The sequence below is a fragment of the Protopterus annectens genome, chromosome 1.part1 (genome assembly GCF_019279795.1).
Source record: "Protopterus annectens isolate FY-2018-M chromosome 1.part1, PAN1.0, whole genome shotgun sequence".
Taxonomy (NCBI): domain Eukaryota; kingdom Metazoa; phylum Chordata; order Ceratodontiformes; family Protopteridae; genus Protopterus; species Protopterus annectens.
Genome location: NC_056726.1, coordinates 247,681,760 through 247,704,770, shown reverse-complemented (window position 1 = coordinate 247,704,770; position 23,011 = coordinate 247,681,760). Strand labels below are relative to the sequence as shown.

General features: G+C 45.0%; 1 protein-coding gene across 2 annotated transcripts in view; it reads left to right on the top strand.

Annotated features, from left to right (window-relative positions):
* MCM9 (minichromosome maintenance 9 homologous recombination repair factor) overlaps positions 1-23,011 on the top strand; it is a 1,342,783-nt gene that overhangs the window by 1,001,317 nt on the left and 318,455 nt on the right. For both annotated transcript variants that reach the window (XM_044074397.1, XM_044074388.1), the window contains one exon: positions 16,644-16,846. In XM_044074397.1, the coding sequence (XP_043930332.1) occupies positions 16,644-16,846 (203 nt within the window). The remainder of the gene's footprint in view (positions 1-16,643; positions 16,847-23,011) is intronic.

Here is a 23,011-nt window from a genome sequence, read left to right as displayed (position 1 = left end):
ATTCCTCGCTGTTGGTTTTGTGCCTTGTTTAATGCCCAACTTATTCTTCGTTGGGCTAACTTTGCCACAAAATTCCTTCGCTTTCATTCTCCATATTCCAAAATGGCTTCGATAAGCCATCCCGACTACTGATCTTCCGAGAAAACGTAAGGATAAAGACAGAGAGAGACCGCATAGGTCCAAAACTGCCGACAATGCTTCTGTTAAGCTAGTCGCCAGTCCAACGGTACTCAGTGAAGCGCCTTCGAGCCCCTGATACCCGCTTCAACAGATTCACAGGCCTCTACTGAGACCCATTCGGAGTCCGGTATGTTGCGAGATGCTTCTTCAACTAGGGAACCTGCAGATGTCTGTACAATGGATGGGTCCAGAGCCACTGTGCAGGCACCAGCTTCTGAGGGTGTATTCAGACCTTTCGATGTTCGTATTAAACCGACTACTTTATTTCTGACTAAAACTATCGAGTTTCTTAGGCCCAGAGTTTGCACTACGCCTAGGAAACAGACGACCAAAGCACATCTTCAAGCTCCCATGCCACAGAAACAAATGCTTAGAATGTCTGAAGACCATATTACTTTAATCAGGGGAAGCCAGCCTTCCCCCTCTAAAAGACAAAGAATTGATTTTCCTTCTGATTCTTCAGATCATGAGTCCGATGACTCTTTTCCCTCTAATTACCAGGACATACCCTTATCTACCTATGAGGATTCAGGTGCAGAGGATTCTATTCCCTCTGCCTCCCCTCCAGAGGACTTTTCTTTTGGTGAAACCTTGCATACCTTAAGAGAGCATTTCTGCTGGGAATGCCAGTACTAGCCACAGTCCAAAAAGAGACTCAAAGAATTTTTAGACTTGCCTCAGCATAGGCCTCTAGCTATACCCCCTGTCCTGGATATTGCCGATGATGTCTTCATGGAATCCAGTCTTACCCCTCATACTTTACTGCCAGTTCCTAGAGAGCCTGACTGGTACTACAGAGTACCTAACTCTCACAAATTTCTTTTAAAAAATTCCACTGTGGATCCAGAGACCATTTCCCAGGGTCCTAAAGGTATTAAGGCTACTACAGCCAAAAACCCTACCCCTTCGGACAGGGGTTCTAGAGCTTTAGACAGATGGGGTAACAAGTTATATACCTCTGCAACTCTTACCATCAGGGCTTTAAATTGCCAGTTTCACATGTTGAAGTACCAGCAGCATATTATGGAACTAATTAAACAAAAAATGTTGTTGATTCCTGATTGTACAGAAAATAAAGATTTACAAGAGTTAATGCATTCTGCAAACCAAGTTAATAAACATACTTTGCAGTGTGGTTTTGATGCCTTAGAAGCATCTTGCAGAGCTGCTGTCACTGGGTCTGTACTGAGAAGGCATGCTTGGCTGAAGGAACAAATCTTGCCAGACCATGTCAAAGCAAAACTACTAAATGCTCCATTAAACCAAGAATGTTTGTTTGGCCCAAAAGCAGAAGTTGTTCTTAAAAAGATGGAGGAAAAAGCTAAATCTATGCAGACTGTTAAAGATTTCTTACAGGTACAGCCACCTAGATTCAGTAGGCATTGGCCTTCTAAAAACTGGTCCTTTCTAGTCCCTCCCAGACCTTTTCAGTCCAAACCCAGGGGCAACAGACCACAAAGACTACAGTCTCAGGGTATGCAGAGAGCTAAACAATGGAGTGCTCCCACCTCAAAAACAGGGAGTGGTAAGCCCCACCCCCTTATGGGAAAAGTTCACAATGACTTGTCTATCATCCTTCCCAGCCATGCCCAAGTACTTGCACCCTTAGGAGGAAAACTCGCCCTGCATGCAAAAAACTGGAAGTACATTACCCAGGACCGATGGGTCCTAAACATTCTGTCCCATGGATACAGATTCTACTTCCACTCACTGCCAACCTCAAGCGGGTTGCCAGACTTTCCTCCAAACCAGTGGGCAGAAGCTCAAAGGCAAGTACTTTCTCTTCTCAGTATCAGGGCTATTCAGCCTGTTCCAGTAGAGCAGAGGGGACAGGGTATCTACTCCAGACTGTTCCTGGTGCCCAGAAAAGAGAACTCTTGGCCATCCTATCCTGGATCTGTCCGTTCTCAACACCTTCCTGGTGGTTCCAAAATTCAAAATGCTTACACTCCAATAGCTGCTTCCTATGCTAGCCAAGGACTCCTGGCTGGTCACCCTAGACTTAAAAGAAGCTTATCTGCACATCCCCATAAGGGAATCTTGCAGGAAATATCTACGTTTCCGTGCAGGCTCTATGCACTATCAGTTCTCTGCACTTCCCTTTGGCTTATCTACTGCGGCCAGGGTATTCACAAAGTGCCTGGCTCCAGCCATTACATACTGCAGGCAGAGAAATATTCACATTTAGCCATACTTGGACGATTGCCTGATTCAGACGGACAGTCAGGAATTGCTACTTCAGCACCTCACATTTGTAAAGAGACTCCTAACTTCTCTGGGGTGTACCATCAACGAAAAGAAATCACATTTGGTACCCAGCCAAAAGATTTTATTCCTGGGAGCAAGCTTGAACACAACCTTCCAGATGGCATTCCTCACTCCTGAAAAGCAGGTTTATTTGACAAATTGCTTCAAACTACTGGCCACCAAAGCCCTGCTATCTGCAAGAAAAATACTGCAAGCTCTAGGGTTTATGGCCTCATGCATTCTACTAATTCCATATGCAAGACTGCATATGAGGAAACTTCAGTTGTACTTAAAAAGTCCCTGGTGTCAAAATTCGCTGGACCTGGAAACACTGATTCCTATCATTCCTTGTCCAAGGACAGAGTTTTTTTGGTGTGCAGAAGCTTGCAACCACAACAAGGGACTCCTTTTCACTCAGCCATTCACCTCCCAAACCCTGACAACAGAAGCATCAGACTATGCATGGGGGGCTCACATGGCAGGCAAATGCATTCAAGGCAAATGGAGCCCAGGACAAATTCACCTGCATATCAATCAAAAAGAAATGTTAGCTGTACAGAATGCATTGACAGCCTTCAAATACCTTATCCTTCCAGGACAACTCTTGATAAAGACAGACAACACCACAGTGATGTGGTACATAAACAAGCAGGGGGGAACTCATTCCTACCCACTCTGCAGGTTAGCCATGGTCCTGTGGAACACAGCCTTGAGCAATCAAGTGCACCTGCAAGCTCAGTTCCTGCCAGGCAAATAAAATTCACTGCCAGACAACTTAAGCAGAAATCTACTGGATCCACAAGAGTGGAAACTGTAACCCAACTCATTCAAACTTCTAATCCACAAGTGGGGGACACCAGATGTGGACCTGTTTGCTTCCCCGCAAAACTATCAGTTGAGCAAATTTTGCACCAGAAATCCCAACAGCCAAGCATGGAAAGTGGATGCCCTATCCTTTATATGGGAAAACCTCTCAGTCTATGCCTTTCCCCTTCTGCCCCTCCTCTCAAAGGTGTACTACTCATGATCAAACAGCACAGACCAAGGACAATCCTTATTGCACTAGACTGACCACGCCAGCACTTGTACCTACTCCTACACAGTTTGACAGCAGTGCCACCCTGGCACCTACATCAGACCCCCTCTCTGCTGTCCCAGCAGGAGGGACAGATTTTGCATCCTCAGCTGCAAACCCTGAACCTTGCACTCTGGCTTATTCCCTGAATACACCACCAGCAACCCTTAGCAAACAGGTACTGGATGTCATCCTTGAGGCCAGGAGGCCTAGTACTAAGAAATATTATTCTGAAAAGTGGAAAAGATACTGTTCTTGGAGCCACTCTCGGGGAGAGGACACAGCCGTGCCCACCTTACCTCATATCCTAGATTACCTAGTAGAGCTGCTCCACAAAGGGCCTATCCTTCTCATCAGTTAAGATTCATGCCTCTGCCATCTCAGCCCATTACAGTACTGAGCCCACCCCTCTTCTCTCACCCTCTGATCAAACAGTTCCTGAGAGGAGCTAACAATTTAAGACCCCCCGAGGAGAGCTCCCACTCCTGCTTGGGACCCCAACTTTGTACTAGAGAAGCTCACGCTTCCCCCTTTTGTGCCCACTGCTACAGCAAATTCCTTTCTTGGAAAACAGTCATACTTCTAGCCATCACTTCAGTAAGAAGAGTGTCTGAGTTGCAGGCTTTTATGGCTGTGGAACCCTTCGTTATCTTCCATGCGGCATGCGGACAGGGTTTCCCTCAGGACAAACCCATCATTTATGCCCAAGGTGGTATCCAGTGTGGCTTTAAAACAATCCATCCAATTACCAACCTTCTTCCCTAATCCTCAGAATAAAGGGAAAAGGATCCTGCACTTCTTGAACATGCACAGACAGCTCAGATTCTACTTTGACAGGACTAAGCCTTTCAGAAAAACTGACCAGCTGCTAGTCAGCTTTGCTACATGGGCAGAGGGCAAGGCCATTTCAAAACAATTTCCAAATGGATAGCCCACTGCATCCATTTCTGCTACAAACACCATGGAAAACCTATCCCACAGGGGATCAAAACTCATTCCACTAGGGCTACCTCAACCTCTACAGCATTTCTCAGGGGAGTCCCTACCAAGGACATCCTGGAAGCTGCAACCTGGAGTTCTGTACACACCTTCAGCAAGCATTACCACTTACCTGTCTTTTCTAAATCCAGAGCTGGATTTGCCACAGCAGTCTTGCAAGGCCTGCTAGCCAACCCTAATATTTCTTGACTGCCTCCACCCTTCCTCAGCTTTGGGAATCAACCCAAGTGTGATGACTGCAACAGTGAAACATGAAGAACATAGTACAGTTATGTACACTTACCATAAATGTAGATCTTCGAGTGTATTCACTGTTGCAGTCCTGGTTACCTTCCCTATAGCCCCCTAACTTCTCTATGCTTTCTACCTTTGCTTTTTTGGCCATATCTTATGGCCATGGTATTTACTTTTTACTGGAGGTGTTCCACACCATTTAATTGCTTCCTATTTTGGGGGCTCCTGACATCTGGGGCAAGAAAAACTGATGTAGTGGCATCGGCTGCATTTTTTATACCCCTGATGACCTGACGTCTTGGAAGAGGCGACAGCATCGGGTGCAGAAATCCCAAGACTCTGGTATTTGGGCCGACTGAGGGCTACCTGCAGGCAGATAACCCAAGTGTGATGACTGCAATAGTGAATACACTCGAACATCTACCTTTATGGTAAGTGTACACAACTGTACTTTATATAGAACAGCTGTTATCTGCTTTGAGCAGCGTAGAGCAGCTGTGTGCTGGTTTTGGACATGGTAGAGCAGCAGTGGTCTACTACAGGCTATTAGGACAAGTACTCGTCACACAAATGAAAGTAGCTGTCTGCATTACCAGGTGCCACTAGTTATAATGCTAGTAAGATTTGTGAGTGTGCAGTGTTATAGAGAAGGTTGTAGATCAAGATACCTATGTCTGTACTGAGCACGATGCTCTAGATGCCTGCAGCAAAGCAGCAGCCATTTAGAGTGATAAGGAAACACTCTTGAATGAGGGTGCAGTCTCTGCCAGATGATGTAAAAAGGCAGTTTCTAGGTGCTACTTTGGGTAAGGATATGCTTTTTAGGCCTTCTCCACAAGAAATTAAGCATTTAAAAGAAAAGGTAAAATAATATAAATTAAACTGCTGTTTCTCCCTCCCATCCCTAAATACAGCACAAACTACCCAAAGTAATGGTGACTGTTTTATAGGAAGCAGACCAGCGCACAGTAGTTTAAGCAGAGAAGAACTTTTGAAAGAAAACAGGCATAGATATGTAGCAGAATTGGCATGAATGGTGAAAAAGCCTCCTCTGCCCTAGAACCCCTGGGCCAGTACTGACTGTGTCCCCAACCCCATTCTCTAACTTTGTTTGCTCCACATCTTGACTGGCAGGCAAACACAGTTCAGAGACATTTGATTCCGCCTAACATCTGACAAGTGGTTGAAGGACGTCATTTCTAAGAGTTACAAGTTGGAGGTGAGATCAGTTGCATATTTTATGGGCATGCCTGAGCTCCTTTAGAGCAAGCCTGTCTAGCCCTAGAGGTGTTTCAGTAACTAATCATTTCTGGCATAGTTGAGGAATCCCTTCTGGGAGGGAAGGATCAGAGAGATTATTCCAGGTTCTTCCTTATTCCCAAAAAGGCTAGGCTGTAGGGGCCCCTTCTGGATCTGTAGAGGTTGTACAAATGTCTAAGGATCACCAAATTAAAAATTCTCACCTTGCAGGCCCCACTCCAATTATTAGAGACATTTTAGTTATCCTGGACCTATAGGATGCATGCCAACCTGCCTGTCTCACTTCACAAGAAACATAAGTGGTTCTTTAAATTCAGGGTGGGCAGCAAGTGCTTCTGGTTCATGTCACTGTTGCTTGGACTGTCTGCAGTGCTGTGGTTGTTCACTAAGCACCTGGCTGTGGAGTTTGGTTTTCCAAGAACACATGGAATCCCCATTTACTCTTATTTGCAGAACTTTGTTGGAAGGCATGAGCAAATCTGTGTTTATAACCATGAACAAGACTGATCCATCTGAGTTTTTATTTTAAACCGTCTGCAGTCAAGCCTGGCCTCAAGGAAGTGAAAAGTTCTTTGGAGATCCCCTTGGACATCGCTGTCTTCCAAAAGTGGAGACTCCCCATCTGAAGCTTCATTTTGTTGGTCTGACCAAAAGTCACAAATGACCGCTAGGAAAATGTTAAGGGTTATAGGTCATATGTTAACCTAGATTTTGCTAGTGTTTTTGACCAGGCTGCATATGAAAATATCCAGTGGTGTCTCAGAAACCTGTGACAGTACCACTGAGCTTCCCTTCTCCCTACAGTGCCACTCATTCCAGCCATCAAGGAGGAGTTCTTTTGGTGGCCAGACAGATGGATCTCAAACTGAGGAAGCCTTATTAGTGATACAGTGGAAATAGACCCCGATGACAGATACATTGGACATTGTTTGGGGAGTGCAGATGGTGGTACTCTTTATGGCTTTAAAAGCTTTCACATAGTTTACGCAAAGGACCCTGATGATAATCACCTACAGCACTATTGTTATGTAGTGTATGAATGAGCAGTGGGCGAGCACTCTTACCACTGCTGAGGGCTTGCTTACCTTGTTGGTAAGAGAGATACCAGTGCAGCTGAGTTTGTCTTCAGGAAGATTACATCCCATTGTCCTAGGATGTGATTCCTGGGAAACTAAACAAATTCATTGTTAGCAGCTACAAGTGGAAACTGGACCCATCAGTGTTCAGATCAAGTCATGCACAGATTGGGTCTACAACAGATGGACCTTTTCACATCATAAGAAAATCACCAGCTGCAGATATGTTGTTCAGATTCCCAGGAAAATGACCTGGACAGTAGATGCATTCATCATTTCTTGGTAAAGGGATCTTCTGTGTACCTTTCCACCCCTTCCTCTTTCATCAGAAGTGCTGCAAAATATAAGGATGTACAGGGATGGTATATTTCCGATTTTCTCTTTTTGTGGTACAGAAACCAGGTTTTTTCCTAATTCATATGATCAAAAAAGGGTCTGCTCTTTTCCAGTGCATTGTATGCTACTGATAAAGGGGAACTTTAATTGTCTCATCCTTCAAAATCCTGAGACTAGATTTTTGTGTTTTCTCAGCATGATTCCTTTTAAAAGTAGGCTGTCAGAACAGGTCGTCCTGCAGTAAGTCAAGAGACCAAATATTTAGACAAGCCTATATGCCTAGGTGGAAGGGATTCTCAATTTGGAGGTTATCCAAAAACATGACCTCAAAAGAGAGCACAGTACTACAGCTCCTACAGTATTAAGCAAAACTCATTATTGGGGGCAGCTGTCTTAACCTTCTCATCAATGTGTACCTTTTGGATAGCATGTCATTAAATCCCACACACACACACACACACCATTGTGGGTCCTTTTTTACTACTCCTTACTTGGTTAAACAGTTTTTAACATTTTTTTTAAAGGTGGTATTGTACCCGAACCATGTAGGAAACCAGTGGGACCCCCCCCCCCCCCCCCCGAATGGAATCATATATTGTATCACTGAAAGGTCAAAGTACCTATCCTGGGAAACACTGTTCTCAGAGGCTGAGAATGTCTGAGTTACATGTTTCACATGCAAGGTACTGTTTCCCATAAAGACAAAGTAAAAGTCTAGCTCTTGGGCTTAATGTCATAAAGTCCTTTCCCGTGACCCATGTAACCAGAATTTAAGTAGCAGTATGAGTGCTGCAAGAACTGGACAAGAAGGGTGGAAGTAAGTGTTTTTTTTTTTTTTTTTTTTTTTTTGCTTGATTGGGAACTACTTTGCCCTCACTGGAGTGGGCAGTCAGCCATTACTCCTAGGAAGCATATGCTTGTTGCCCATTGACAGAGGGAACATCAGCTTGATAACAAACATCAGGAGGCGTGTGTCTGTGTGTGTGTCTTGATGTCCTAAGGAGATATGGTACTGGTATCACCACCATAGTGCGGGACTTAATTGAAATGCCAAGCTGTCCAAACTAATAAAGGCTTCACTGTGGACTCCTCAGATAGATGAGGAATTGGTAGCAGTGAGTAGTGTGGAATTATTGAAACATTTAGTGGTCCTTGGCTACTAGAGGGGTTTGATATGGGCTCACAAACTACCAGTTGTGACTGTCTGTGGGGTGGTACTGGCAAGTCATTTGATGGGCAGTTAGGTTGGAGTGAAGACTGATGATTCTTGGATGACTGGGGTGTAAAGCAGCCTCGTGGCTTTCTGGATGATGGTGCATTCCAACAGCTGTCACTGTAAGACTGGGTTAAATCCCTGAGGTAGGGGGAATAGATAAACTTTGCTGAACTGGTAAGAGGTTTGGTAGGCAGCAGGTGCTGGAGCAAAAATCAATTAAAACAAGAAAATGAAATAGTAAGCCTTAAGACTAAACCTTCCTTTATGGCTAAAGTGGTCCCTGAGCTGGTTCCTGTGTGTGTGTTTATCAGGCCAAAATGGATCAAAGCTTTAAGTGACAAAGTAGATCAATTTAAAGTTTTAATTTAACAAGCACAAAAAACATAGATTCATGGCCTCCTATTTCTTCGTTATTTAAGTATCATACTCCGTAGAAAAAGAGCACCATCACACAGCAAATCACTGCTGGCAGACAAATAGAAAATGCACTGGCAATGATTTTTCTGTGTAATAGAAGGGTAGTCCAAGTTGTCATACAGCCAAGCTGCCAGCTTGCCTACCTTTTTCCTTAACCCTGAAAATAGAAAGGAACAGATCTTTATATGTTGAATGTCCTGAAGTAACTGAGTTGTTTTGCAGGCATCAGAGATGTCTGGACCAATTCCTTGTCTCCTTTTTACCAGGCATTACACGTTGTAACTCTAATGTTGAACTATTAGGGGTTGAGGTCAGGCAGGTGTAGTCTGCTAAGGCAGCAGACACTACCACTACCTTCCTCAAAAACGTGTAGACATTAGAAAAGCACCTAATATTTGTGCATACCTTCCCTAAACATTAAAAACTGGATATTCATTCTAGGAGCAGAGTGAGTTTTGCTCTAGCATTCCTCAAGCCATGATATAACTCTTCACATAGAATTTCCCTGCTAATGAAAATAGTGTTTTAGTACTTTCTGCAGATAAGTGATAAAAGTGGTACAGCTATTTGAGCAATTCAACATAACACTAGGAGATCACCTTGGCATTTAGAGGCTCCCACCCTTAACTTTGTTCTGGAAAAGCTGACCCCCCCCCCCCCGAACCTGCTGCCTCAGCAGAACTGAAATTCCTCTCTTGCAAGACTGCCTTTTTGCTGGCCATCACTTCAGCCAGAAGGGTTTTTGAGCTGCAGGCACTGATGGCCGTTGAGCCCTTTATCATTTTCCATGCAGACAGGGTGTCCCTTACGACTAACCCCTCTTTTTTGCCCAAGGTGATATCAAATGTGACACTCAACCAGGCCATTCATCTGCCTACCTTCTTCCCTAACCCTCAAAACAAGGGGGAAAGAATTCTGCACTCCCTGGACGTGCACAGGCAGCTCAGATACTACCTGGTCTGTACTAAACCCTTCAGGAAAACAGACCAACTTCTTGTCAGTTTTGCCTTAGAGGCAGAGGGGGAAGCCCATCACCAAGCAGACTGTCTCTAAATGAATATCACATTGTATCCATTTCTGCTACAGATTTCATGGGAAACCTTCCCCTAAGTCTGTTTGCACCCATTCCACCAGGGCAGCCTCCATTTCCACAGCATTCTTCAGAGGAGTCCCCACCAGGGGCATCTTGGAAGCTGCCCACCTGGACCACTGTCCATACCTTTACAAAGCATTATCACCTTCCTCTTTTCTTCAAGGCTAGAGCAGGGTTTGCATCTGCAGTTCTGCAGGGCCTCCTTACCCCTGCCTAGGTCTCTACACTGTCCTGCCACCCCTTTCTTCAGCTTTGGGAATCTTCCGACAGGTGATGATTGCAACAGTGAAACACGAAGAACATAGTACAGTTGTGTACACTTAACCATAAATGTAAATGTTCCAAGTGTATTCACTGTTGCAGTTCTGGTTTCCCTCCCTCCTTCCCCCCTTATTTCTTCTTTCCTTTAGGAGACATAAGCTTCTTGTGGTGGTTGTTCACCACCATGTCTTCTGTGCCTTATCTCCTGGAGCTTCTGATTGGTTAGGGCAAGAAAAACTGATGTAATGGCATCAGCTGCCTTGGTTTATAGCACTGATGACCTGACATCAGTCTCCAGGGACAGCAGCTGATGCAGAAAAACACTGACTCTGGTATTCGGGCCGCCCGAGGGCTACCACAGCAGGGATAACCCACAGGTGATGACTGCAACAGTGAATATACTCGAACATCTACATTTATGGTAAGTGTACACAACTGTACTTTTTCAGTGGAGTCCCGGGGAGAAAAGCTCTGTAAGAATATCATACAATTTAGGCAAATGATTAAAAAATGAGTAATGCAGTATGCAATTTACAAAAGAAAAAGGTAAAAAACAGCATGTCAGTAAATATATACAAAAAGCTTAGTTTATACAGTGGAAAATCTAAAAGTAGAGGGGAAGGAGGTTCGCATAGGTATCATATTAGAGTTATAGCAGAGAACAGAGGGGATTGGAAGAGATTAAGTGTCAAGTAAAAAAAAGAGAATAGTAAGAAGTAATGTATGAGGGGTGAAAAGGGGTGGGAAGAAAGGTGGGTGAGGGTAGTGGTAGCTTAGTGAGAGAAAGGAGATGAGAGCAGGAGGAAGAGTCAAAAATAAGAAGGCAGTTATGTAGGGTGAGAACAGGAACATTCCCAGAGGGATATGAGATGGGAATGAAGCAAGGTTTTAAAGGTAGAGTGGTTATTGGTGGTGCGGATGAGAGGTGACAAGGAGTTCCAAAGGCGTGCTTGAGAAAAGAATAGTAGTTGTTTGTCTGGTGGACGAGCAGGCTTGTGTAAGTCTATCAGATTTTGGTTGTTGGATCTCAGGAGTCTATTGGGTAAATGCATTTTGAGTGAAGAGGCTAGAGAGGGGCAGAGAGATGGACAGAAGATAAGTTTGTGGGTGTGAGTGAGTTGGATGTAAGTAAGATAATTGGGGAGTTCCAGCCAATTTAGTTTGTGAAAGGCATTGCAGTGGTGGGTGGAGGATTTCTAACCTGTGGCAAACTTGGAGATTTTATTGTAACAGGAAGAGAATTTAATCTTTAGTGAAGAATGTAGGTTAGTGAGAAGAGGGGCCACCATATAGGAGGGAAAGAATGAGGTATGTAGTAGAGTAAAGTTAGTAAACCATACAGGAGGGAAGGAATGAGGTATGTGGTAGAGAACAGAATTAGTAGAGGGAATGAGGTAGCGATAATGGCTGTAAAGCATACCAAGCTTCTGGTGTGGTTTTTTATATTCATTTGTAGGTGGATATCAAACTTAAAGTGCTCATCGATGAGGACACCTAAGGGTTAGGTATGGGATACTATCTCAGGAGAGGTATTATTTTGGCTAGTAATAATAATAGTTTTTGTATATAATGGTGTTTTTAGAGGGAGTGAATATCATAAGTTTAGATCTGATGTTATAAATGTTGCGTCGAAAACTGCTCCAATGAATTCCAGTGTTTTTGTTGGGGACATTTGTGATTTGTCCTTGTTGATTGTAATTCCCAAGTGGAGAGCGAGGCCTTGAGTGTAAGAGAGGCTGTGGATTAGCAGATTCCTGGTCAGGGTGGTAAGGAGCCAATCATCTAGATACGGAAACACCTAGAATCCTTGTAGTCAAAGATGAGCTACTACAACTGCCATGCATTTGGTGAACAATCGGGGGCTGTTGAGAAACCGAATGGCAGTGCCTTGAACTGGTAGTGATTGGCTTCCAGCTGGAAATGGAAAAATCTCTGGGAGCGGTGTTCCATGTTTGTGGTAATATGCATCCTGGTCTATAGAGCACATCCAGTTGTCCCTCCCTAGAATGAGGAGAATGGACTGTACCGTGACCATTTGGAATTTTTGAGGTTTGATAAATTTGTTCAATAGACTGAGATCCAGGATTTGGTCTCCAGTCTCCTCTCCTTTTTGGCACTAAAAAGAACCTCGAGTAAAACCAGGATCCTCTCTGGTCTGATGGAACTGGTTGGATGACTCTTTTTCTTAGCAGGTTTCCTATTTCTAAGGCTGCTAGCTCCCTCTGATTGGGTGGCACATCGGGGATTGTTTTGATGGGTCTGAGAGTTAAATCGAATGGTATCTGGTAGCCTCTGGATATTATTCTCTGCATCCAAACATCGGTAGTAATAAGATCCCAGGCTGGTAGGTGCAGAGAAAAATTACCCCCTACTGCTTTGAGAGGAAAGCAGTCGGGCCACTGCTCAGGAGCACTAGTAGAGTCGGCCAGAGAAGGAATCTCTAGCACCCTGGTTATGCGGACCCCCTCTACTCCGAAAGGGGCATCTTCCAGATGAGTTGCCCCCTCTGCCCTGGGGGGATTGCTCACCACGAGTGTCATGAAAAGATCCTTGGGATTTCTTGAGCCACAGTTTTCCTCCCCTCTGGTTCCTGGAGTAGGACCTCTGGGGGTGGAAAAACGTATGCCCACAACAGACAAGGTCTTTCCATCTTTCTCACTTCATGCTAGTGTGTCTCGTACTTTGGGACCAAAAAGTGCAGATTTGTTGACAGGCGCATTGATGAAGGAAGATTTAAAGGGGTCTGCAAAATCATACAAACGCATCCAAGCATTACGTCTCATGAAAATGCCTGATGCAGCAGCTCAAGCTTGCCCCCTCAGTGGTGTGAGATATCAAACGCATCGAGGAGTTCGAGATAGATTCAAGGGTAGCTAGCTGCGAGGCGACAGTGTCACACACCTCATCAGGCAGTACCCCTGCCAAAGAGGAAGATATTTCAGAGATTAGGTCTCTTTGTAGATGAGGGAATTGTGCCAGATAGTTCAGCGGCCGTTTGACAAAGGTCGCTGAAGCATAGGTCTGCTTCCCTAGTCTGTCCATAGCCCAAGACTCCCTGTTCAGAGGATGGACAGTGGAACTATCTTCTGCCAGTTCCCTCTTGGGGCTGCCGCCATGACCATGGAATCAACCGTCAACTGCTTGGACCAGTTGGGCTGGTCTTCAGGGGTGGATATAATTTTGTCTGGCCTCCAGAGGACATGTTCTACTTTGTCCGGGGCCTTCCAGTCACGCTGCACGATCAGCTTAATAAGCTCATCCGCAGGTGGGGTCACCCAGGAAGTAGATGGCCGGGCACGGAAGGCCTGCAAGAATACTGATTCCTCAGAAGAAGGGTTAGAGGACTTCCAGTCTCCCTGCTGCTTGAGGATTTTGAGAATGTCTCCAAATGAGACGTCATCTGGGGGAGACTGTGGGGACCCTTCTCCCTCATCATAGTCAGTGTCCTCACTGATAGATTTCTCAGGGGAATCAAGGTGTTTCCTCTTACACCGTTTCTTCCGGGGTGGCTCCCCAGTAGTTTCTTCTGAGGAGGACTACGGAGAAAGGGTTCCCTTCAAAGGGAGGTCTTGCAGCTCCCGTGCCTGGGATCTCGAAGTAGGGGGTTGGGACAGCTGCACGCTAGAGGGGAGTTCTGGTGCCGATGTCATTGATGCTGACTGCAAGCCTCCAGAGGCAAGAACCCTCTCCATCACCTGGAAAGCAGTCCCGCCCGAGGAGGGGTGGGAACCTGGAACTGAAAAGGACAACCTCGCAACCAGGGTCACACCCCGCCCTGAGGAGCCCAGCTCCAGGTGAGGAGCTCCGAGTGGACTGGAAACTGTCGGAGCCTTGGACATAGACGGCACCAACGAAAAATAGGCGCTGGGCTAGGTTTCAAGGTGCCGACAGTCCAAACACTGCTCCGAGGGTGCACCGGCTCCAAAGGAGCCGATGCAGCAAGGGTGGTCGGTGTGCTGACAGTGAAAACTCCGCTGTCGGGGCCGAGACAGTATGCACCAGGGTGGACATCGGTACGGAGATCTCCGGTGCGGGTAGAGGCTGGAGGAGGATACACAGGTGAATATGCTGTAAATGGTTCCAAGCCAAAGGGGAGGGAAGGTCTAGCTGGGGTGGGCAGTCCCCTAGCTACCAGAAACTGGTCCACAACCCGCACTACATCTAGTTCAGAAAGACTCCTGGTGGATCTATAGGAGGCTGCTGAAGGAGAATCAGGTCTTTCAAGAAAGTGGCTAAACTGATGCCCCAAAAAAGGGTCATATGTTGGAGAGTATCTGGTTCTTGGGAGATGTTCGACTTTTATGAGCTGAATAAGCTATTGGCACCGTGGCCGGGGATGGTGCCGAAGCAGGTATCCTCGTAAAAGCCAGTGTCGGAACCAAGGACGACACCGAAGCCGATGGTGCTGAAGCTGGAACCAAAATAGGAGTCAACATCAGAGACGGCACCGAAGGAGAAGACACAGGGCCTGGTGCTGAAAAGGTATGCGCCGAGAGCACCGGAGAAGCACGGAGCTGACTCGGTTCCGTAACTGACGGAGATGCAGGAACCGAGTGACTCTGTTTTTCCTTGTGTTTCTTGGTCTTAGGAGACGGTGAGACCTCCGACCCAGAGAGAGCCTCTGAAAAAGGCGTTTTGATTAAACCTTTCAGAATTAGCTTGTTTTTGCGCTCTGCTAGAGTACGATTGCTAAAACTAGAACAAATATCACAAGAAGCATTTATATGGTCCACGTCCAAACAGTAAACGCATCGAGCGTGGCCGTCCAAGTTGGGCGTCTTACTCCCACACTTGTCACACTGTTTAAACCCCAACTTAACTTTGTCTGACATAGTACAGATAACAAAGGGCTATCCTAAAGGAAATAACAACAGGGGAAATAAAGGGAGAGAATACCAACGATGGTATTTAAAAATACCACAAGTGGTAAAGGAAGGCCTAGCAAAGGCAGGAGAGAGGGACAGTACCAATGATGGTAGAGATTTAACTACCAAAGCTAGAGAGTAGGAAATAGCAGCAGGTTATAGGCGATAGTAAGAAAAGGCAAAACTGACTAAAAAACGACAAAGTTTTAAGAGAAACTACACAGAAAACCACAAATTTCTACTTGGCTTGAGAGAGAGAGGCTAGGCACATCTGACGAGGAACACGACAAACGAGATCTGGAGAGACTATGAGAGGGGCATTGAGTAGGGCTAAGCTGAGAGATTTTGGCTGGCGCGAACTTGGAAACGACCTTGTCGATTCCGAGGATGGAACCGAAGTCCTAACAGTAATGAATGAATAAAAATCTACAACACAGATGGAAGGTTATGGTAAGACATAACTTCTTTTTTTTTCTTGATGCGTTGAGTGCTAAAACGGTTATCTAACATCCAGCACTCGGTGGAAGAGAAGGCCACTTGGGTTAGTTTTAAGAGAGAGGAGATGAGGTGGCAGAACAGATGATTGTAGAGTCTTCTGCATATTGGATAAGACTAGCCTTGGGGATTGACAGATGGAAGTCATTTATAAAGATGTTGAACAGTAAAGGACCTAATATGGAACCCTTGGGTACTCCTGTAGGAGTTGTAAAAAAGGAGGAAGTGGCTTTTTTCACTCACTTTATTTCATTCACTCTCAGTTCACCTGCTTAATTCATTTTAGGGTTGAGGGTGAACCAGAGACTGTTGCAGAGCTAGACACAGGGCAGATACCATCCTATCACAGGATATGTGCTCATGAACATAGACATACGCGCGCGCACACACACACACACGCGCACACACACACGCACACACGCATGACACTCACTGGCAGTTTTGAGGATCACCAGTTCACATTTGGCACATCATTTGAATTTGGGAGGAAACCCAAGCACCCATCAAAACACCATACAGATACAGAGATAATGTGCAGACTGCTCAAAGAAGGCATCCACCAAAAAAACTAAAACAGAAAGGCAGTCCCTGTGAAACAACTGTAGCCATTGCACCTCTATGCAACATAAGCTATTTTATCTGAACTTGGGAATGATGCATTTACTTGAGATAGCAAGAAAATAAAATTAAAGAGTTGTCTGTTTAAACTTGCTTTGGTTAATTCTATTGAAAATCACATTTTTATAGCAGGCTGAGGAACCCCTCTTTTTTTCAAATGAGTATTATTGATCTAATCCACACAAAATTGGTTAATTAAAATGCCATATAATTTCTGTATCATTTCTGTTTATGCTGTTTGGCTCATACTGTTTTATTGTTTCTTTTTCAGCCTAGTCTCTAAACTTAATACAAGGACCACTATATTGGCAGCAACAAACCCTAAAGGCCATTATGATCCTAATGAGTCTGTGTCAGTAAATGTGGCTCTTGCCAGCCCACTTTTAAGCAGGTTTGACCTAGTGTTGGTCTTACTTGACACAAAAAACGAGGAGTGGGATCGCATAATTTCATCTTTTATTCTGGAAAATAAAGGCAGGTGTCTTTTTGTTGTATTAGCTATTTTTTTTTTTCAGATGGTGGAGATTTACATTGCTTTGTTCTCATGATACACTGTCTATATTTATATTTCTTTTGAGCCGCTGAGTAAATCTACTACCAGGATACACTTGGGCATATTATGTCTTTACCTTTTGTTAACATTGTATAACTTATTAGCACAAATTGTCTGTTTTGAGAGTGGTATGAAGTAGCAGAAATAGAAAGTGCATTGCAGAGACATAAAACATTTTCACAAGCTCTGCAAGTAATACATTAACTGAATCAAAATTATATATGTAGGCATGGTACAATTTTAAGTTGGTCCTAATTTTGACAAAAGAATGTTAATCCCTCCCTCTCAAATTCTGATTTTATAACACAACAGGAAGTGCTGCAGTTAATAAATGGCATGGAGAGTTACAGTACAGGCATCTTGTTCTTCTTAAAAATGTAATGTTATGTTGTCCTATCTCGCCTTCATTCTTAAAATGATGGGCTCGGAGCCGATCCTCCATTCCGACTCAGCCGAATACTTAGTTGAAGATCTCAAACTTGGCTCGTGGCAAGAAGGTATCCCACAGTGCAGTGGTGTAATTCCCCAGATCTTGTTTGCTGCTTTACGAGGTTGGATGCACTCATCTTGGCCGTGGCTAAGTTGTGATATTTTTTTCTATTTACCTTGTCAAAACTAGCTATTTTTGCATATATTTAGCTCTATCATTACTAGATTTAACTCTTTGCTGTTTTTAGTTAAATAGAGAGAGTTTTTCTCCCTTCAGGGCAGATTTTCCGTCGCTTTCTAGGTCCCTTTGATGTCCCGTGTAGTGGTGGTTGCTCGTTGTGTGTGTCTCTTCATAGCTCATTTAAGTTAGAGAGCTATACGACCGTTTAAGTTAGAGGCTTTGTACTGTTTGTTTTTGTGTGGAAATTAGAACCGTTTTAGTTAGAGGTTCTAATTTTCTTTCCATGGTCATTCCTCTTTGTATTGTCCTTTAGTAACCTGTAGCATGTTAGTCTTAGCTAAATATTTGTTGTTTGTGTTTTTGCTATAGCCTCAAGGCTGTCTTTTGTGACAATGTCTAAAGAACAAAAAGAGAGAGAACACAAGCCTTCGGGCTTTAAAAAATGTCAGAAGTGCTTGCAAAAGATGTCCATCACTGATGGACATGTTTGTGTTTATTGCCTTGGTGCCATTCATCTCCAAGAAGACTGCACCTTCTGTCATTCATTTAGTGCTAGAGTTCTTCAGGAAAGAAGAAACAAGTAGATTCTGAAAGGCCTCTTAAAGCCTTCCTTTGAAGAAGCCATTCATAGCTCTTCCTCCTCTTCTTCATCTCCTTCATCAAAAAAGGATAAATCTCACAAAAGACAATCTCCAGCTACATCAGCTCAGTCGGAGCCGCCAGTCAAACTCCCAAAAATTCAAAGGCCACTACTTCCTCGGCTTCACAGTCCTCAGAGCCATTGGAAGTTCTTTTGGTTGATAGGCCTGGTACTTCGGCTCCAAAGTCTTCCGAGCCGGTCCATTGAAATTTCGCCGGTTTCTCCGACCTTGAGATCGCCAATCCTCCATAGGCCTCTATCTCCTTCCCTATCTTCCAGGTCTACATGAAGTTTATCAGATGAGGACTTGGAACAGGTGGTGCGTAGACTCCTCAAGTCGCCACCGCTGACCAAATTATTCTCGGCTCCCACCCATTTGGTTTCGGTGCCTATTGTGCCCACTGTTGTTCCTCCTCCGAGCTAAGCTGGTCCTTTGGAGCAGGAGTGCTCGGTACCACTTACTGTGGAACCTTCCGTTCCGGGACCCCCTTCAGTGTCCTCGGAACTGATATCTGCTGCTTTGACTCTCTCGGTGCCGTCCGGTGAGTGTGGGAGCCGGGGTTCCCTTGTCGGCCCCGGGGGGGGGGGGTTCTATGGCCAGATCTTCTTCGGTGCCGAGCTTACCCCTCGGAGCATCGGCTCGGGTTAGCTCTGCTCCTACATCGGCCTCGGGTTCGATCACATTGGCTCCGTTGCCTTCCTCTGTCTCCTCAGAGCCAGGGGAGTCTTCATAGTCATCGGGATCCGCCTTGGAGCTGATGAGGAGCATGTTGTCTACCCGTTCAGCACCACAGAAAGATACCAGTATCGTCCCCCCCTAAGGCACCAGCTACTGTCTCAGCACCACCCATTCCTCATGACAGCAGAGACCCATAGCCTCAGGATCCTCCACTGGGTGAACCCCTCTCATCCGTGGCCTCCCCAGAATATCCTTCTGAGGAGCCACCTCTGAAGAGAAACCTGCAAGAGGAAGCATGTTGATTCCCCAGATAATTCCATCACTTGAGACACTGACCTCGATGAGTCGGTAGGGTCCCCACGGTCGTTCTCTGACAATACATCATTTGCAGATATTGTAGAGATCCTCAAGCAAAGAGGCGGCTGGCAGACGACTACCACTTCTGATGAGGAGTCAGTGTACCTGAAGGCTTTTTGGTCTCAACCTTCAGCCTTCTGGGTGTCTCCACCTTTCGATGAACTAATGGACTTTGTTAGTCGAAAGGCGTGGGAGTCACCTGACACTATGGAACCAGTCCCTCGGAGGCCAAACAAATTTTTGTCAGCTCCTTTGGGCAAAGAATATCTAACAAAGGGAGTACCTGTAGATGCTATGGTGGTGGCAGCAGCCACCAAGAAGGAACTTGCAGAGACTTCCTCATCTGTTCATCCTCCGAATAAAGATTCTCGAACTATGGACAGATACAGGAAGCATATCTTTTCTTCAGCGACTTTTTCACTGCGATCACTGAACTACTTATCCCATTTTACAAGGCTACAAAGACATCTCCTGAAAGAGCTAGGAGATACTCCTGCAAGGTTCAGTAGGTGTGGGGGTGAATGAGAAGGTCTCCTCCCAGCTGTCCACCTTAAATTCCATTGTCAACTTCTCCATGAGGCTCGTATCATATGCAGCAGATGGAGCGAGCAGGGCAGCGGGTTCTGGAGTTTCCCTTAGGAGACAGTTCTGGATGCGCTTGTGCAATTTTGCAGAGCCCTTTAAGTCTACCTTTACTAATGCCCCTTTTAATGGTTCTTCACTCTTTGGACCCAAAGTAAAAGACACTCTAACCCGGTGCAAGCAAGATGGGAAAACTCTCTCTGCCTTTGGAGTACGTTTTTCCGTACCTTCAAGACCTTATCCTAAAGGTCAGAAGAGCGGAAAGATGTGGTTCTAAAGGTCCCAGAGATTTTTCCAAGACGCACGGGGTGATAGCTACCCCAGGGGCAGAGGGGGAGGTAATAATAATGGTAGACGCCGCCTCAGAGGCAGAGGGGGCCTGCAAAACCAGGGTGACCGTGATTCCTTTCGTGGACACCCTTATCAGCGCTCCTGAAAGGAGGCCCAACTGCTCTACTCTGGAGGCAGTTGGGGGGATGTTTATCGATGTACCCAGAAACCTGGCGAAATATCACAAATGACAAATGGGCACTAAACATAATATCCAGAGGATACTTCATCCCTTTTTCCAAACCTGTCCCACAGACCAAAGCACTCCCAGATGTCCCACCCAATCTAAGGGAACAAGCAATTATAGAGGTTCAAAAGTTGTTCCACAAAAGAGTCATCCAAGAAGTCCTCGCAGACCAAATAGGATTCAGAACTTACTCAAGAATCATTTTAGTGCCAAAAAGAACAGGGGACTGGAGGCCCATATTGGACCTAAGCAAGTTAAACGGATCTGTCAAGAAGTCAAAGTTCCAAATGATGACACTGCAGTCTATACTCCCCTTTTTAGGGAAAGACAATTGGATGTGCTCGATAGACCGTCAAGATGCTTACTACCACATAAAAATGGACAGGACATCAAGAAGGTACTTATGCTTCCGGCTGGGAGCCAGCCATTACCAGTTCAGAGCTCTGCCCTTTGGTCTCACTACAGCACCCAGAGTGTTCACCAAATGTATGGCAGTAGTCACGGCTCACCTGAGACATCTAGGATTCTGTGTGTTTCTCTATCTAGATGACTGGCTCCTATCTGCCACCACCAAGCATCTACTCCTACAAGCCAGGGATCTAACGTTGGATATCTGCAATCAGTTGGGCATTACAGTAAATTTTCAAAAATCTGCCTTGTTGCCCTGTCAACATATTACATTCATAGGCGCAGATCTAGACACTTCATCTATGGTAGCACATCTTCCAGCCGAAAGAACCATAGCACTCAGGTAGCAAATACTTCACCTCCTTCCCAAGGACAAAGTGAAAGCAAAGGTAATTTTACGCTTATTAGGAACAATGGCCTCCACGATTACACTAGTTCCTCTTGCCAGAATGCACATAAGGATTTTTCAATGGCTGTTATTCTCCCAATGGTCACTTCAAGAGGCTCCCATTGTATCATCTGATCAGAATAACGGAATCTTGCAAGAACGACTTGAAATGGTGGATACACTCCACTCATGTGACAATAGGCAGACCCTTTGTTCCACTTCAACCAATAGCTACAGTGACCAAGGATGCTTCCCAGACAGGGTTGGGGGAGCATTATGTGAGAAGAACAGTCCAAGGTACATGGCAAGAACATGAGGCTCACTGCATATAAATGTTCTAGAGATGAGAGCATTGCTTCTTGCGTTGCAAGCACTTCAAGACTCTCTCCCTCTAGGGACTATTGCGATCCAGTCAGACAATATGTCTGTGGTTTGGTACATAAACAAGCGGGGGAACCAGATCTTACCCCCTTTGTCGAGAAGCCCTAAGAGTATGACAGTGGGCAGTTTCTTCCCAGTGCTTTCTGATCGCAACACACATTCCAGGGAAGTCCAAAGTGATAGAGGACAAGATGAGCAGAGCAATCCTAATGCCTCACGAGTGGTCTCTCAATCACAATGTAGCGGAAATGATTTTCCAGACATGGGGACAGACTTGCTGCGATCTCTTTGCCACTCCCATGAATGCCAAGTGCAGCAACTTCTTTACCCTCACTCCCCCTCCGGGGAGACGCCGAGAGACGCTCTTGCTCATTATTGGTCCTCGGGACTTCCATATGCCTTTCCACCATTTCCACTCATACCCAGAGTAATTCAGAAAGCACAAAGCTCGAGAAGCAGGATAATTCTCATTGCCCCTTACTGGCCTCGCCAAGTTTGGTTCCCCTTCCTTTGGCCCCACCTTCAGGAGAAGCCTTGGATTCTGGACCTAGTCTCAGAGATGCTGACTCATATGTCAGGGGAGCTTCATCCTTCTCTCCACACCCTAAAACTGACAGCTTGGCTGCTCCACTTCCCAGTTTAGTCAGGCTTCACAGTTTCACTCCCACTGTTAGATATATCTTAATGTCCTCCCATAAAGCTTCCACTAGAAAGCTGTATTGTAGTCAATGGAAGAGGTTTTCCCTGTGGGATCAAGATAAGAACATTGATCCTTTCTCTGCACCTATTCATTCTATTTTGGAATTTTTGGCAGAACTGTTTCAACAAGGCTCAGCTGCAGCAACCATCAAAGTTCAACTTGCTGCAATTTCAGATTTTCATATTGGTGATACTTCTTCAAACTTAATGTCACACAGGTTGTGTAAAGCCTTCTTAAAAGGTGCTTCTTTATTAAGACCTCCATTCAAGGAACCCCTTTCTGCTTGGGATCTAAATTTTGTTTTGTCTCATCTTACTTTACCTCCCTTCGAGCCCTCTTCGTGTTCAGACCTCAGATTCCTTTCATGGAAGACCTTGTTTCTAGTGGCTATAACTTCTGCTAGAAGGGTGTCAGAACTGCAAGCTTTTTCTATTAAACCACCATAACCATATTTGATTTTTCATAAGGATAGGGTATCCTTGCGTACTAACCCTTCTTTTTTTACCTAAAGTTGCTTCTCCAAACAACATAAACCAATCCATAGAGCTTCCAGTATTCTTTCTTCAACATAGCATCAAGGCAGAGTACAAATTACACCAACTGGACATGCACAGACAACTCAGATTCTGTTTGTATAGAAACAAAAACTTCAGAAAATCTGACCAATTATTTGTATCCTTTTCTGATGCAAAAAAAGGATCCTCAGTCTCAAAAACTACTCTTTCAAATTGTATTACATTTATCTATAAATCAAATCACAATGATTTACCTTATAAAGTAAAGGCTCATTCCACTAGAGCATTGGCTATGTCATCTGCCTTTCA